General features: G+C 38.2%; 1 protein-coding gene across 1 annotated transcript in view; it reads left to right on the top strand.

Annotated features, from left to right (window-relative positions):
• The window catches only part of OVCH1 (ovochymase 1), an 85,782-nt gene that overhangs the window by 34,988 nt on the left and 34,097 nt on the right, over positions 1-16,697 (top strand). The window contains 4 exon segments of the mRNA XM_007446312.1: positions 652-806; positions 7,029-7,185; positions 7,516-7,611; positions 10,233-10,457. Coding sequence (XP_007446374.1) covers positions 652-806; positions 7,029-7,185; positions 7,516-7,611; positions 10,233-10,457 — 633 coding nt within the window.

The raw sequence follows: 16,697 nt of genomic DNA, 5'->3' as shown, positions 1-16,697 counted from the left end.
CGTCCGGGCGAGGGTTTGGGCAGAATTTATAGGGCAAGAAGGGAAAGGGGTGTGGTGAATCCGGGAGGGCACAGGGTATTCCTTATTTGGTGGTCTTTTCAGGCATCGCGGGGGACTGTTAGTCCCACCCCTCGAAAGGCGGGAAGGCTGGGCCGGGTGGAAAGTCCCCAGGTCAGTTCCTGGAACTGGGTGGTCCGGAAAGTCTCCAGGTCAGTTTCTGGAACTGGGTGGTCCGGAGAGTTTCTGTCTGATGCAACCTGTGAATCTGATTGCGTTCCCCTGCCTCGGGCCAGTTGGCCTTACATTTATAATATAAATTATCTGTGACACCAATTCATATCTTACTGAACTTCTCTTTCTGAATTCTTAATAGCAATATTTGAAACACTGAAATTTAAATCAGAATTAAGCTAGAAAAAAAGTGTTTCTGATCTTGTTTCTCCTGCCAATGGATTTTCTTCACCAAGATGTCACATCTGGTGTGTCCTGCACAAAACACTGTGTTTGGATTCAGAATTCTGCATCAGTTTAGGCAAAACCAAATGATGGCAGCTGTGTCGGTGTACAGCAAGTCTGAACTTAAATATATTTCTTTAACACCACTTGTTGCTTACTTCATTATCAACCTCTCTTTCTGAATCTATTTCTTAGATGGTGGCCTAGCGAGTCGCTTACAGCAGATTCAAGTGCTCGTGTTAGAAAGAGAGGTCTGCGAACGCACTTACTATTCTGCCCATCCAGGAGGGATTACAGAGAAGATGATCTGTGCTGGCTTTGCAGCATCTGGAGGGAGAGATGTGGGTCAGGTGAGAGGATTCTAATTTTGCAGAGGAAGATAGGAAGTTGTCATCTGTTGGAGAGTCTCCTTAGACAGGAAGAATCTACTCTCAAAGCCACAGACAAGCATCTTGGCCTGTGCCTGCAGCATCACACCACACCCCTACTCGAAAGCCAGTAGGACAACAGGAAGAGTGAATTACTTAGTCCAAATTTGCTGAGATGGCAGAGAGGAGACAGAAGCAGCCATCAGTAAGAGGGGAAGTGGGTACACAGAGGAGCCCGTGAGAAGGTAGGAGAGGGCAACACCACTGAACTGGTCTGCAGGTGGGAAGATGTGTTCAGATATACTTAAAGCTTTGGTGAAAGGGGAATGAGCAAATACGGATTATAAATTAGTGTATCCTACTTATGCCTTAAGAGTTTTATTGTTTCAAATTATTACTAAACTCCTGGGTACTCACACTTAATTTTCTACCACAGAATAAAATAAAAATAATCATGAAGAAAATGAGAACCTTTGAAAAAATGGTTTTCATATGCAGCGGAAAACAAATCACAAAGCAGTAGTTTAATTTTAGTGATATCCTAGAGGCACGAAGCTGTGCAGATGTATTCACACGTCAGTTGGGCAAGCATGCTATTGGCAAGTTCAGAATCAACTAGGAAAAAGGATACGGGCAAAAGGATTACAAAACACCAGCTCTAATATCCACAAAGCCGACTGAGGAATATGCCTTAGGTATGCAACCAAAAAGTGTTTCCAACACTAAGCAGCCCACCTTGAACACCTAGTCTGGACTTGAGGCAGCCTGCCTAAGGGAAAGTTGGGGTCTGTAGAGCAGACACACTTCTCCAGATTGTTGTATCATTTCATATTGGTCTAGAGTAGAGAGGGAAGAAAGAATGAATCTTGAGTTGCAGCTTTTTGATAGTCCTCCCCTGCTCCCCCCACACCCCTGGCCACAAAGAAACAGAAACCAATGGATACCACCTCTGTGGGGAGAAAACTGGGCTTTAATCTGGATAGAAGTCTTTCCATTGGAAAAAATGAGGAGAGAAGGAAGGAGGTCCCCTCTTAACATTGAATATAAATTCAGTGTAGTTAAACTCTTTTCTTGTGTCAAGCACTACCCAAATTCTGTTTTATGTTGCATATTGTAATTTGCATTCTTCAGAAGCAGACTCTGAGAGGAGGATTCAAGGGCAACAGTCTGCTTAGAAAGTACAAATATCACTGGTAGAAATGTGAGGAGGTGGTACAGGGAAGGGAAGGCAGCCCATCTATTGATGTGCTATTAATGTGCTATGAAGCCAACTACCACAGGGAGGGACTGAGCTGAATCCTGCAGCAAAACTCTGGCAGTGATGCAAAACACACGCAGTATATTTATCCCCTCCCCTTGGAGGGTTGAGGGAGCTTCCCCAGGGTCACAGTTGGAGGGCTGCAGGGGAGCATTTCCTACAGTCTGAGCAGCCTTATGGCTGGGGTGGACAGGGCAAGGGCCCTCAGGCATACAGCCGGCATGGACTGGAAGGTCCGAGGAATATGGGAAGGGCACTCACACCATCTGCTAGAGGACATTACTGTTATATTATAAAAATCCAATAGAAAAGTACTCTGAATTAATGTGTTCATTCTCCCCCTTTTGAGGGATGGTTTTTCTTTCTTTTTCACATCAAGAAAATTGCAAATGGCTCTGCTGTCTCTGTCATGTTTAACAGCATGTAACATTAAGGGAAGAGCTTAATCTATCAAGAGAGCAAATAGGTCCATGTCAGAGGTGACCCAAATACCATAATCTCGGTTGGTACCTATGTTTATTTCAGCTACATCCAGCTGTCACTTTCACTGCAGTGTGACCAAATTTACAGCCACTACAAAGCAAGGAAAATAGGAGAGATTCTGACTAGATATGGCTAGCTTTCTTTTATAAAGAATACCGAATTACTAAAAGGGTGACAACTTGCTTTGATGAAACAGACTCTAATATTTCTATTAGGTAATTGGTTTTTACCCCCAAAAAGGGTTTTTACCCTCCTGTGCATACTCAGGGGTAATGGACCTGCTAATGTAATTTCTCATCCAGGAAGGTGAACATCAGAATGTTGGAATGCAGAGACATGGGAGTTTCAGATACACAGTGTAGAATCCTGTGGTTTTTTGCTCACAACAAATTTTAGATTTTTTTTTTTAATCTCAAGTTCTTTGGCCTGCCATTGATCTTTGTCTTCACAGAGTGATACATGTTCTGTTCTTGCTGACTTTTCCAGTCTAGTTCTTATTCCTCTCCTCTTGCTTACTATTTTTCAGCCACATCGATTGCCTTCTGACCTCAAACTTGCCACATCCTTGTCTAAGTTGGGGCCTTAGCTCAGATACTAATTCTGCATTAAAATGCTATTCCTCCAGGTTTTTGAAAATCCACCTCCTTATTTTTCATGTACGAGCTCAAATGTTATTGAAACTACAAATATATACATGCATGTGTAAGCATACACACAGCTACCATTGTTCTCAACTTTTCACTCTGAACATTTTCTTTACGGCTATTATCACCATCTAATTCGTTTACATTCTTTTCCAGAATGCCTGGCTCACAGTAGGCACCGAATAACTTTTAAAATATCAGTAGGTACCATTTGTTTCTTGAAGATTTACCATGTGCGAGGCCCTGTAATAAGTGCTGACCATAAAAGATAAATTAGACAAGCTCCTTCTGTATCACAAAATGTTTGTAATTGACTGAAAAATTCTATATTGGGTATGTGTTCATACTGAATGAATGATTGAATAAAAAAACACCTGATTTGACAAATCAGACTATTTTCAAACTGGAAGGGGCTCCTAAGTATAATCTTAAATTATGTGGGAAAAAAATTAGGCCCAGAGAAAATGTTAATTGTTCTACATTACAGATTAAGGAATCTGTCTCCTATTCTCAGTTCAGGATTTCTCCTGTGAAATTATTCATATAAAATAAACACTTATCTCAAATATGTTATCAGCTCAGTTTATTTTATAAGAAGACAATTAAATTAAAGGTTTAGTTTGGTCCTAAGTACATTTGTGTCAAAAAAAAAAAAAAATCCCTGATGAAAAATCAGAAAGCCTATCTTAAAAAAATGCAAATCCTATGTTTTAAAGCTTGTTTTTTTTTCAGCTTTATTGAGATATAATTGACATAAAATTTTATAAATTTAAAATGTACAATGTGATGATTTTGATACACTTAGGTATTGTGAAATGCTTACCATAGTAGGGTTAGTTAACACCTTCATCACCTCACATAATTATCATTTCTTTCTTGTGCTGAGAACACTTATGATCTACTCTCTTAGCAGCTTTCAAGTAAGCAATACAGTATTGATAACTACATCACCATGCTGTACATAAGATCCCTAGAACCTGTTAATCTTACAGCTGGAAGTTTATACCCTTTGACCAGCATCTTCCCATTTTTCCTATTTTTTAGGTCTCATGTATATGTGATATCATACAGTAATTGTCTTTCACTGTCTCACTTTTCACTTAACATATTGTTCTCAAGGATTATCCATGTTGTCGCAAATGACAGGATTTCCTTCTTTCTCATGGCTGAATAATATTCCATTTTAGTATTCAGTATTCTCATGGCTGAATAAATAAACAAATAAGTAAACAAATAGACATATAGACATATATATATATATATATATATATATATATATATATAATACACACACACATATACTCCATACATCTTCTTTATCCATTCATCCTTTGACAGAAAAATAGGTTGTTTCCATATCTTGGCTAATGCAAATAAAGCTGCAGTAAACATGGGGGTGCAGATACCTCTTCAGTATCCTATTTTTATTTCCTTTGGCTATATACCCAGAACTGGGATTGATGTATCATATGGTAGTTCTATTTTTAATTCTATTTTCCACAGTGATATACCAATTTATATTCCCACCAATGGTGCAAAAGGATTCTCATTTTTTCCACATCCTTGTAAACACTGTTTATTTCTTGTCTTTTTGATGATAGCTGATCAAACAGGTATGAGGTGATATCTCATTGTGATTTTGATTTGCATTCTCGTGATGTTGAGCACATTTTCATGTACCTGTTGGCCATCTGTATATCTTCTTTGGAAAAATATCTATTCAGATCCTCTGCCTATTTATAAATTGCATTTTTTTGTTGTTGATTTGTATGAGTTCTATAATTTTGGATATTAACCGCCTATCAGATATATGGTTTGAAAATATTTTCTCCCGTTCCATGGGTTGCATTTTCATTTTGTTGATTATTTCTTCTGATGTGCAGAAGCCTTTTAGCTTGATGTAGTCCCACTTACTGATTTTTGGCCCTGTTGCTTGTGCTTTTGGTTTCATATCCAAAAAAACTGTTGCCAAAAACAAAGTCAGAGGAGCTTTTCCCTGTGTTTTCTTCTAGAAGTCCTGCCATTTGGGGTCTTATGTTTAAGTCTTTAATCTATTTCAAGTTAATTTTTGTGATGTAAAATAAGGGTTCAATTTTATTCCTCTGCATGTGGTTATCCAGTTTTCCCAACACCATTATTGAAGAAACTAGTTTTTCCCCATTGAGTATTATTTGCTTCTTTTTCAAATATTAGTTAACTATATAAATGAGGGTTTTTTCTGGGCTCACAATTCTGTCTCATTGGTCTGTGTGTCTGTTTTTATGCCAGTACCATACTGTGTTGATTAATATAAATTTGTAATATATTTTGAAATCAGGAAATGTGATGCCTCCAGCTTTGTTCTTTCTCAGGATTGCTTTGACTATGTGAGGGTCTTTGTGGTTCCATGTGAATTTTAGGATTGTTTTTCTCTATTTCTGTGGAAAATGCCATTGAAATTTTTATATGGACTGCATTGAATCTATAGCTGGTTTTGAGTAGTGTGGACATTTTAACAATATTAATTCTTCAAATTCATGAATGTGGGATATCTTTCCATTTCTTTGTGTCTTTAATTTTTTCATCAAAGTCATAGTTTTCAGTATAGAGACCTTTTACCTCCTTGGTTAAATTTATTCCAAAGTATTTTATTCTTTTGATGCTATTGTACATGGGATTTTTATATATATGTGTGTGTGTGTGTGTGTGTGTGTTGGTGGTGTATAGAGACACAGCTGACTTCTATATTTTGTATCCTGAAACTTTACTGTATTCATTGATAAGTTCTGACAGTTTTTTGGTGGAGCCTTTAAGACTTTCTGTATAAAAAGACTTTCTTGCCTGATTGCTCTGGCTAGGACTTTCAGACTATATTGAATAGGCTTGGTGAGGGTGAGCACCTTTGTGTTATTCCTACTCTTAGAGGAACAGCTTTCAACCTTTCACTGTTGAGTAGAGTGTCAGCTGTGAGTTTGTTATATATGGCCTTTTTTATGTTGAGGTATGTTTTGTTTATACCCAAGTTGTTGAGAGTTATTAATCATGCAAGAATGTTGCATTTTGTCAAATGCTTTTTTGTACTATTGAGATGATGATACGATTTTAACTTTCACATTTATTGACTTGCATATGTTGAACCACCCTTGCATCACTGGAATAAATCCCACTTGATTATGGTGACTGATCCATTTAATATACTGTTGAATTCAGTATGCTAGTATTTTGGGGGGGGCGGTTTACATCTATGTTCATTAAGGATATGGGCCTAATTATCTTTTTTTGCAGTGTTCTTTTCTGGCTTTAGTATGAGGGTAATGCTGACCTCATAAAATGAGTTTTGGAGTATTCCCTCCTCCAGTTTTTGGGTAGACTTTGAGAAGAATTCTTGTTTAAATGTTTAGTAAAATTCACTAGTGAAGCCATCTGGTCCTAGGCTTTTCTTTGTTGGGATGTTCTTGATTACTGATTCAATCTCCTTTCTTGTATTGGTCTGTTATGATTTTCTTTTTCCTCTTGATTTGGTATTAGTAGGTGATATGTTTCTAGGAGTTTATTTCTTCTAAGTTTATCCAATTTTTCGGTTTATAGTTGTTCATAGTGGTCTCTTATGATCCCTTGTATTTCTGTGGTACCAGTTGTAATGTCTCCTCTTTCATTTCTCTTATTTGTGATTTCATTTATTTAAGTCTAAGTATTCTAAGGTATACAAATTGATAAAAATAAATCTTTAAGAAATTAAAGAAATATATTATGAATAAATTACTGATTATTCCTGTTTCAAAACTGAAAGCAGGAGTTCTGATTAAAGCAATTTTAGAACATGTTTTCTTGGTGTTTCAGGGAGATTCTGGTGGGCCATTAGTATGTAAACATGAAAAAGCTCCCTTTGTCCTCTATGGCATTGTCAGCTGGGGAGCCAGCTGTCCCCAGCCAAGGAAGCCAGGCGTATTTGCCAGGGTGAGTGTCTTCTTGGACTGGATTCAATCCAGAGTCAAAGGTAAATATTTTTCAGATATTATAAAAAGGTGCCTCTTTTTTTTCGAGTGGGTTTGGGAGAGGTGAGAGTGGTGGAAATCAGCATTATGAAAGAGAAGACCATAATATACTATTTTATTTATTTTAGTTTCTAAACACATTAAAATACACATTAAAATTCTGTAAGAATAAGTTCTTCCTTAGGCAGAGTTATGGTAAAACTGACATTTCCTGAGGCTGCTTTAATCCTAGATTTGCATTCTCTTTGAAAAAAATCTGCTCTGGAACAAACTACATTTTGTCCTTAGGCTTTCATCTTTATTTACTTTTAACATGTTCTCCCCAGATGCAGGTCCTGTTTTACTTCAGATAAATAAAGAAAGCAAAATCTTAACAAGACAACAATTGCCACCACCCACACCTTCAAGAGACAGTGCATCTGGGCCAGGTAGTAGATGTTCATGTTATGCCATTAATATAGCTATTAAGAATTTAGCAAAAAGCATTGCTCATCTGGGTTCATGAATTTTCTTTGGAATACCATAAACTGTGTCTTCATTCTGGTTGGTAATTTAAGCTGAAAGACAGGAGAGTTGTTATTGTTACTGTCTAGGGATCTTTTCTACCCCATAGATACAGCTGTTACAGGTAAAAAAAATAAATAAAAAATTTAAAAAAGTCTTGTGGTTGTGAACAGTGCTTGAATTTTGGAGAAGTTCATAGAATTATTCTGACCTCTGAGCTATTTATTGCTACATGAACAAAGGCCCTTAGGCTTTCAGGTATCTTGCTAGATAAAGACTCTGGATATTAGATGACCAAGACGAGTATCAGTGTTAGTGTCTCTCTGAACTCTCCCCCAATTGTCAGTGTCTGTTTGCTAATAGGATTTTTATTTTTAGTTAAAAGCAAAAAGGAACTGGAGATTTAGATGTCTGTGATAGATTTATAAGAAGATAAAAGTTCCATGATACCATCATTCTTGGTTTCCAAAAATGGTCAGGATCTTTCCCTTTTCATCCATCCCTGCCCCATGTACTCCCATATACACTCAAGCCCAATAGACAACTAGAAAGAGTTGGAGGAAAATTGAAAAGGATGCAAGAGTGAAAGGGGAGACTTGCTAGAGTGATGACCTTCAGTAGAAGAAAGTGGATGAGATCTAGTGTCCAGGTGGAAGGGCTGGTCTTGGATAGGAGCAAAGTGCAGTTTATCCATAGTCGCCAGATGGAAAGAACAATATTTAGGCACTGCTGCTGTTGTATGGGTACATGTGGGAATGGGAACGGCAGTTCTCCTCTAATTGCTTATATTTTCTTAGCACATGAAACAGAGGATTGTGGGAGAGGCTCTGAGGGTTTTGAGAGAAAAAGGAGAAAGTAGTAAACAGTTCTCGAAAAAAGTGACCAAATGCATGGAATACGAAAATGTCGTAGAATTGTTTGGCAGCATAAAAGCCTCTGAGATGAATGATCATAAATTTAGAGGGAGACTAATCAGTTAGTTTGGTTGTATGTTTTCCTCTGGAGACACTGAGGCATACCACATAGATGCAGCCCAGGTGGACAGTAGATTCAATCACAGTGGGGTTTTCCAAGTATACAAGAGTATAAGGGAATTGAGAGTGTGTATGAGGAAGAGATTAAAATGATGGATGGTTGGAATTTAAGCTAGGAAAAGAGTGAAGCAAGGATGAAAAGTTAAGGAACAAGAAAAGGTGGTGGGATAGATGAATTACAAGTCTCAAAAGGTGAAGGAGTATTGGTGTAAGCTGAAAAATAGAAGGTTGTGGTTGGAGATGGTGGTTCTTGAAATTGAGTTTATGCAAGGCTTACAGTTATTGCTAATGACCAGGTCTCTAGGGGCTGACCCTTTGGAGGTCAGGTGAAGGACAAGATCATTGGAAGAAAGTTGAGAAACTGAAAAGATTCAGTGCTGGAAACATCATCTGTATGGCTATTGAAATCAGCAAGATAGATGGTAAGAATAGTGTTGGAGAAAATGACTGCTAAAATCTTCTAGGAATGAAGTGGAGTAACTCAGGGACCAGTTATGGGTGGTACGTTCTGACAACACAAGAGTCAGGAGTCAAAACAAGAGTCAAAGAGTCATATTTAGATTAAATTAAATATGGAATTGGGGTTGAGATGGAAAGCAGACTTAGGTTTAAGATCATAAAACCTAATGATTTTGATGACTGAATAATTTCAATGAGTACCAAAGTAAGTTAATGCATGTTAAGCACTTAGAATAGGGATGGTATGACCCATGATGAGGGTCAGTAAGTGTTGTGGTGTAGTGACCATCAAGTGTGTTCTTTGAACTGTCCCATTCAGACTATTAGAAAATGAACATTGTTAAAATGCAGAGAAGATATTTCTCATTTGTATGTGTTCAGAAATACTTATGCATACCAAAGAACTTGCAAAGTTTTACATATAAAAGGGTATTGTTTTGTTTTACTTCTATGAATATTCTATGAGAAAAAGTGTTAGGATTCTGCCATATTTAACACCTACCCACTCCCACCACTTGCTTTTTACACAAGGGAATGAATGAATCTTAGCAATGGTTTTTTGAAATTGTTACCCCATTTACCAAAATTAGTGAGTGGTTGGGAATTCATGACTTTATATGATTCAGTTCCTTTTCTTGATCTCAGTCACAAGCTCCATGAATGTAATCATTTGTCCCAGCAAGATAAGTGCTCAGCGAAGTCACTGAAGCTTTTAGGAACAGATCTTCAGTTGCATCTCAAAGAAGGGAAAAAATGAAAACAGGCTGGGATTAGAGGATGCAACGCAGTCCACTGTGCATTTTCTAAGAAATTTTTAAAATTCAGTTAAAAGTCATTTTAAGTAATTATTGTTTAAATTGTACTTCTACAACCTCATTTCACAAAAGTAGAACACATTAAATGGGATGATCATTTTACCCAAGAACTTGTAACTGATGGTAATTGTTTCAATTTTCTTCTTGCGAGCCTAAATTATTCAAGTTTATGATAAAATCTCATTTTTCTTTGTCTTATTTATGTGGTCCCTGGTGTCCCTATGTTCTGAATCATAGACTGTTACTCTGAAGTGGAGCTGGAAGAGCCCAGAGGCTTTTTTTCCTCTCCAAGATATCCACTGGATTATAGAGGAAAACTGGAATGTTCTTGGGTGCTCAGAGTTTCACCAAGCAGTATGGCAAAATTTACGGTTGAGTATCTGTCACTCCCCGGGTCTCATGTGTGTCGCGATTCAGTTCTGACTATTTATGAAGAAAACCACAATGAGAGAAGGATGTCAGGTAAACCTTAGGGGCATTTATATGTTGTGCTGGGAACCTTTTCTGTGTAGGCGGCTTATGATCAAAGGGAGAGTTTGACTTGGTAATAATACTGAAATGTTGATTCATGTAGTAGGCGTGACATTTTTTCTAGGCACATTTAATATTTTCAAAATTTGAATTTACAAAACAGGTATACTAAAGGTTGAGTGGAAGTGTATTTGGAAAAAAAAAAAAAAAAAGATGGGAGAACCCAGCTTCTTCAAACATAGCAGAACCATGCCAGAATGCCAGAAATGTGTGTAAGACAGAGGAGGGGTTAAGATAATTAAAAATCATGCAGGGGGTAAGGTGCTGAATTTTCAAATAAAGCAAAATACATTAAAGGCTTTTAAAATGGTAGAATTAAAAAGATTTGCTAATAACATGCCAACTGTCATCTCCTTTCCTGTACAGGCAAACCTGGTTTTGTTCAGCAAACTTGCCACCTGTTCTTTTTGTTTTTTGCGGTACGCGGGCCTCTCACTACTGTGGTCTCTCCCGTTGCGGAGCACAGGCTCCGGACACGCAGGCTCAACGGCCATGGCTCACGGGCCCAGCTGCTCTGTGGCATGTGGGATCTTCCCGGACTGGGGCACGAACCCCTGTGCCCTGCATTGGCAGGCGGACTCTCAACCACTGCGCCCCCAGGGAAGCCCGCCACCTGTTCTTTGTATAGGTGTAACACAGGCTTTTTGGCTGTCAGTAAAGGAGGAGGTGGGAAGGTGTTGGAAATAATTTGGTTGATGGGGATACCTGCAAAGAAAAGTTTATGTATGTTACTCTGAGTGTGTGTGATTCACACACAAGTGCATGTGCTTGATTCAGGAGTATACGGAGGCCAGGGAATTGCTTTGAGGTTGAGATTTTCTCAAGATAAATTCTGAGAGATTGAATTATTGACTTAGAAGCCTCAAACATTTATTTAAAGGATCTTTCTTTAGAAATACTATCTCATTTAGACTGCAGAGAAAACGATTAACTGCCTATCCCCCATTGCACATTTTTCCCCTATGATCAGATTACCTTCCCCATCCACCCTGAGTAAAATGGCTCCTTGTAGCTGCAGTGAAATCCAGACTCCCTAGTATGACATTTTGCCTCACTCTCCCTTAGCTCATCATGCTGTCCCCTCAGGGCCCTTGTCCATCACCACCTCTCCCAGCTATTCAAAGACCTCTTCCTCATGCATCTAGTCAAGTCTTGACTAGAATATGCCTTCTTTTTTTTGATTTGACATTTTTTAATATAATTTTAAAGGTTACTTTGCATTTACATTTGTATAGCTGAAACAAAATACTGGCTCTATTCCCCGTGTTCTACAGCACATCCTTGAGCCTATCTTACACCCAGTGGTTTGTGCCTCCCACTCCCCCATCTCTATATTGACACCCTCCCCACTGGTAACCACTAATTTGTTCTCTATATTGGATTCAGCTTCTTTTTGTTATATTCACTAGTTCTTTTTTTCTTCTTCTTTTTTTTGTGTATAACTGCTTTAAAATGCTGTGTTAGTTTCTGCGGTACAATGAAGTGAATCAGCTATATGTGTACCCATATCCCCTCCCTCTTGGAGCTCCCTTCCCCCCACATCCCACCCATCTAGGTCATCACAGAGCACTGAGCTGAGCTCCCTGTGCTGTACAGGAGGTTCCCACTAGCTATCTATTTTACACATGGTGGTGTATTTATGTCAAACTTAATCTCCCAATTCGTCCCACCCTCCCCTTCCCCACCTGTGTCCACATGTCTCTTCTCTATGTCTACGTCTCTATTCCTGCCCTGCAAATAGGTTCATCTGTACCATTTATCTAGGTTCCACATATATGAATTAATATACGATATTTGTTTTTCTCATTCTGGCTTACTTCATTCTGTAGGACAGACTCTAGGTCCATTCACATCTCTACAAATGACCCAGTTTTGTTCCTTTTTGTGGCTGAGTAATATTCCATCGTATATATGCACCACATCTTCTTTATCCATTCATCTGTGGTTGGACATTAGGTTGTTTCCATGTCCTGGCTATTGTAAATAGTGCTGCAGTGAACACTGGGGTACATGTGTCCTTTTGAATTATGGTTTTCTCAGGGTATATGCCCAGTAGTGGGATTGCTGGGTCATATGGTAGTTCTATTTTTAGTTTTTCAAGGAAACTCCATACTGTTCTCCACAGTGGATGTATCAATTTACATTCCCACCAACAGTGCAAAAGGGTTCCCTTTTCTCCACACCCTCTCCAGGATTTATTGTTTGTAGATTTTTTGATGATGGCCATTCTGACCAGTGCGAAGTGATACCTCATTGTAGTTTTGATTTTCATTTCTCTAATAATTAGTGATGTTGAGCATCTTTTCATGTGCCTCTGGGCCATCTGTACGCCTTCTTTGGTGAAATGTCTATTTAGGTCTTCTGCCCATTTTTTTAATTGGGATCTTTGTTTTTTTGATATTGCACTTCATGAGCTGTTAGAATATTTTGGAGATTAATCCTTTGTCCGTTGCTTTGTTTGCAAATATTTTCTCCCATTCTGAGGGTTATCGTTTCATCTTTTTTATGGTTTCCTTTGCTGTGCAAAAGCTTTTAAGTTTCATTAGGTCCCAGTTATTTATTTTTGTTTTTATTTTCATTACTCTAGGAGGTGGGTCAAAAAAGATCTTGCTGTGGTTTATGTCAAAGTGTGTTTTTCCTATATTTTCCTCTAAGAGTTTTATAGTATTCGGTCTTACATTTAGGTCTTTAATAAATTTTGAGTTTATTTTTGTGTGTGGTGTTAGGGAATGTTCTAATTTCATTCTTTTACATGTAGCTGTCCAGTTTTCCCAGCACCACTTATTGAAGAGGCTGTCTTTTCTCCATTGTATGTTTTTGCCCCCCTTGAAATAAATTAGGTGGCCATATATGCGTGGGTTTATCTCTGGGCTATCTATCCTGTACCATTGATCTATATTTCTGTTTTTGTGCCAGTACCATACTGTCTTGATTACTGTGGCTTTGTAGTATAATTCGAAGTCTGGGAGCCTGATTCCTCCAGCTCCATTTTTCTTTCTCAAGATTGCTTTGGCTATTTGGGGTCTTTTGTGTTTCTATACAAATTGTAACATTTTTTGTTCTAATTCTGTAAAGAATGCCATTGATAATTTGATAGGGATTGCATTGACTCTGTAGACTGCTTTGGGTAGTATAGACATTTTTACAATATTGATTCTTCCAGTCCAGGAGCATAATATATTTCTCCATCTGTTTATGTCATCTTTGATTTCTTTCATCAGTGTTGTATAGTTTTCTGAGTACAAGTCATTCACCTCCTTAGGTAGGTTTATTCCTAGGTATTTTATTCATTTTGTTGCGATGATAAATGGGATTGTTTCTTTAATTTCTCTTTCTGGTTTTTCATTGTTAGTGTATAGGAATGCAAGAGATTTCTGTGAATTAATTTTGTATCCTGCAACCTTATCAAATTCATTGATTAGTTCTAGTAGTTTTCTGGTAGCATCTTTAGGATTTTCTATGTATAGTATCATGTCATCTGCAAACAGTGACAGTTTTACTTCTTCTTTTCCGATTTGTATTCCTTTTATTTCTTCTCTGATTGCCATGGCTAGGACTTCCAAAACTATGTTGAATAAGAGTGGCAAGAGTGTATATCCTTGTCTTGTTCCTGATCTTAGTGGAAATGCTTTCAGTTTTTCACCATTGAGAATGATGTTTGCTGTGGGTTTGTCATATATGGCCTATATTATGTTGAGGTAGGTTCCCTCTATGCCCATTTTCAGGAGAGTTTTTATCATAAATGAGTGTTGAATTTTGTCAAAAACTTTTTCTGCATCTATTGAGATGAGCATATGTTTTTTCCCCTTCAATTTGTTAATATGGTGTATCACATTGATTGATTTGCATATATTGAAGAATCTTTGCATTCCTGGGATAAATCCCACTTGTTCATGGTGTATGATCCTTTTAATGTGTTGTTGGATTCTGTTTGCTAGTATTTTGTTGAGGACTTGTGCAACAAGTCCTAGGTCCCACACAGCCCGGAGGGGGGCTCAGAGGGCAGCAGACCCGGTCTGGGAGCCCAGCCAGCTTCTGGGGGCCCAGTTGGGCAGGAGAAATGCTAGGCACACTCCCCCATGATCCTCCGAGCCCCTAAGCGTCTCTCCAGGCGAAGGAACCCCTCCCCGCTCCCAGCCACCCCTCAGGGGCACCAGTCCTGTCCAGTCTCCACCTCTCCTCCCCTCTCACTCTCCCCGTGTCCTACCTGGTCGCTTGAGGGTTTCTCCCATCTCCTTGGGTGTCAAAGTCCCCCACCAGCATCCAGCAGGTGCCCTAGTTTTGAGGAGACGCAAACTCAATGTCCTCCCATGCCGCTATCTTGACTCCACCCCCCCACTAGTTGTATTTTTTAGATTCCACATGTAAGTGATATCATACAGTATTTGTCTTTTTCTGTCTGACTTATTTCACTTAGCATAATGCCCTACAAGTCCATCCATGTTGCTGCAAATGGCAACATTTTGTTCTTTTTTATGGCTGAGTAGTATTCCATTGTGTATATATATCATATCTTCTTTATCCATTCATACTTAGGTTGCTTCCATATCTTGGCAAGTGTAAATAATGCTGTTATGAACTCTGGGGTGCATGTATCTTTTTGAACTGGTGTTTTTGATTTTTTTGGATATATACTCAGGAGTGGAATTACTGGGTCATATCATAGTTCTATTTTTAGCTTTTTGAGAAATAATCATACTGTTTTCCACAGTGGCTGCACCAATTTACATTCCCACCAACAGTGTTCAAGGGTTCCCTTTTCTCTGCATAGAATGTGCCTTCTTAATGAGGCCTACCTGATTGATGTGAATTTCATCACTCCCACCTCTGTACTTCTTAGTGGCCCTTTCTTGGCATTATTGTCTTCTAACCTATGAGGCTGTTTCATGTTTTTATGTCCGTGTCTTCCCTATTGCTATGAGCTTCTTGAGGACTGAAACTCATCTCTTCACTTCAGGAATCCCCCGTCCTTAGAATGTTGCTGGACGAAATGAAGGCATTTAATAAATGAGTGACTGATTGAAAGGTCACCTCCTTAAAGAGGCCTTCTTAGTCTTAAGTAGCATCATCCTTCACCTCCCAGTCATTTTCTATCATATTCTGTTGGTTATTTCATTTGTAACAGTGGTTACTATTTGAAATCATCTTCTTCACTTATCTGACTCACATGAAAGCTTCATGAGAACAGGGATCTGGCTATTTATTTTTCCATACTGTGTCTCCCCAACTTGGGATAATAGAGACTCAGAACATTTTTTTTTTTTTTTTGCATGAATACATACTGCTAAATTATTCTTCAGAAAGACTAAATCAGGGACTTCCCTGGTGGCACAGTGGTTAAGAATCCGCCTGCCAATCAAGGGGACATGGGTTTGAGCCCTGGTCCGGGAAGATCCCACATGCCATGGAGCAACTAAGCCTGTGCACCACAAGTACTGAGCCTGCGCGCCACAACTACTGAGCCCGCATGCTGCAACTACTGAAGCCCATGCACCTAGAGCCCATGCTCCGCAACAAGAGAAGCCACTGCAATGAGAGAAGCCCACGCACCACAATGAAGAGTAGCCCCCGCCCGCTGCAACTAAAGAAAGCTCACGTGCAGCAACGAAGACCCAACGTGGCCAAAAATAAATAAAATTTAAAAATAAATAAATAAATATATTAAATACTTGTTTAAAAAAAAAAGAAAGACTAAATCATTTTTCACTGCCATTAGCAATGCATAAGAGCCTCTTTCACCATGCCCATAACCTGATATTATCAATTTAATAAGCATTTGTACTTTTTTAAAAATCATTAATGGGGATAATTGTTTTTCATGTGTTGGTTAGCTATTTGTATTTTTAAATTTGTTGTCATTACCATCTATCTTTAAATTTGAGTATTGATCTTATTATTGGTTTATAAGAGCTATATATATGTATATATATTATATATATATATATAATACTTTTTCCTTTGTCATAAGTAACAAGTACTTATTCATAAGGTTGTCGTTTGCCTTTAAATTTTGTATATTTTTATGTTGATGTAAATATTTTTAAATTTATTGATTTAAATACATTCATATGTATCTTTGATCTTTGATTTATCTCTTTGCTTTTATTTTTAAAAATTAATTTTTCAATCCAAGGTCAGAAAGTTTTTAATTAAAAAAAGCTTAATCCTGCT

Source organism: Lipotes vexillifer, unplaced genomic scaffold (assembly GCF_000442215.2).
Source record: "Lipotes vexillifer unplaced genomic scaffold, Lipotes_vexillifer_v1.1 scaffold477, whole genome shotgun sequence".
NCBI lineage: Eukaryota > Metazoa > Chordata > Mammalia > Artiodactyla > Lipotidae > Lipotes > Lipotes vexillifer.
This window is presented reverse-complemented; position numbering and strand designations above follow the sequence as displayed.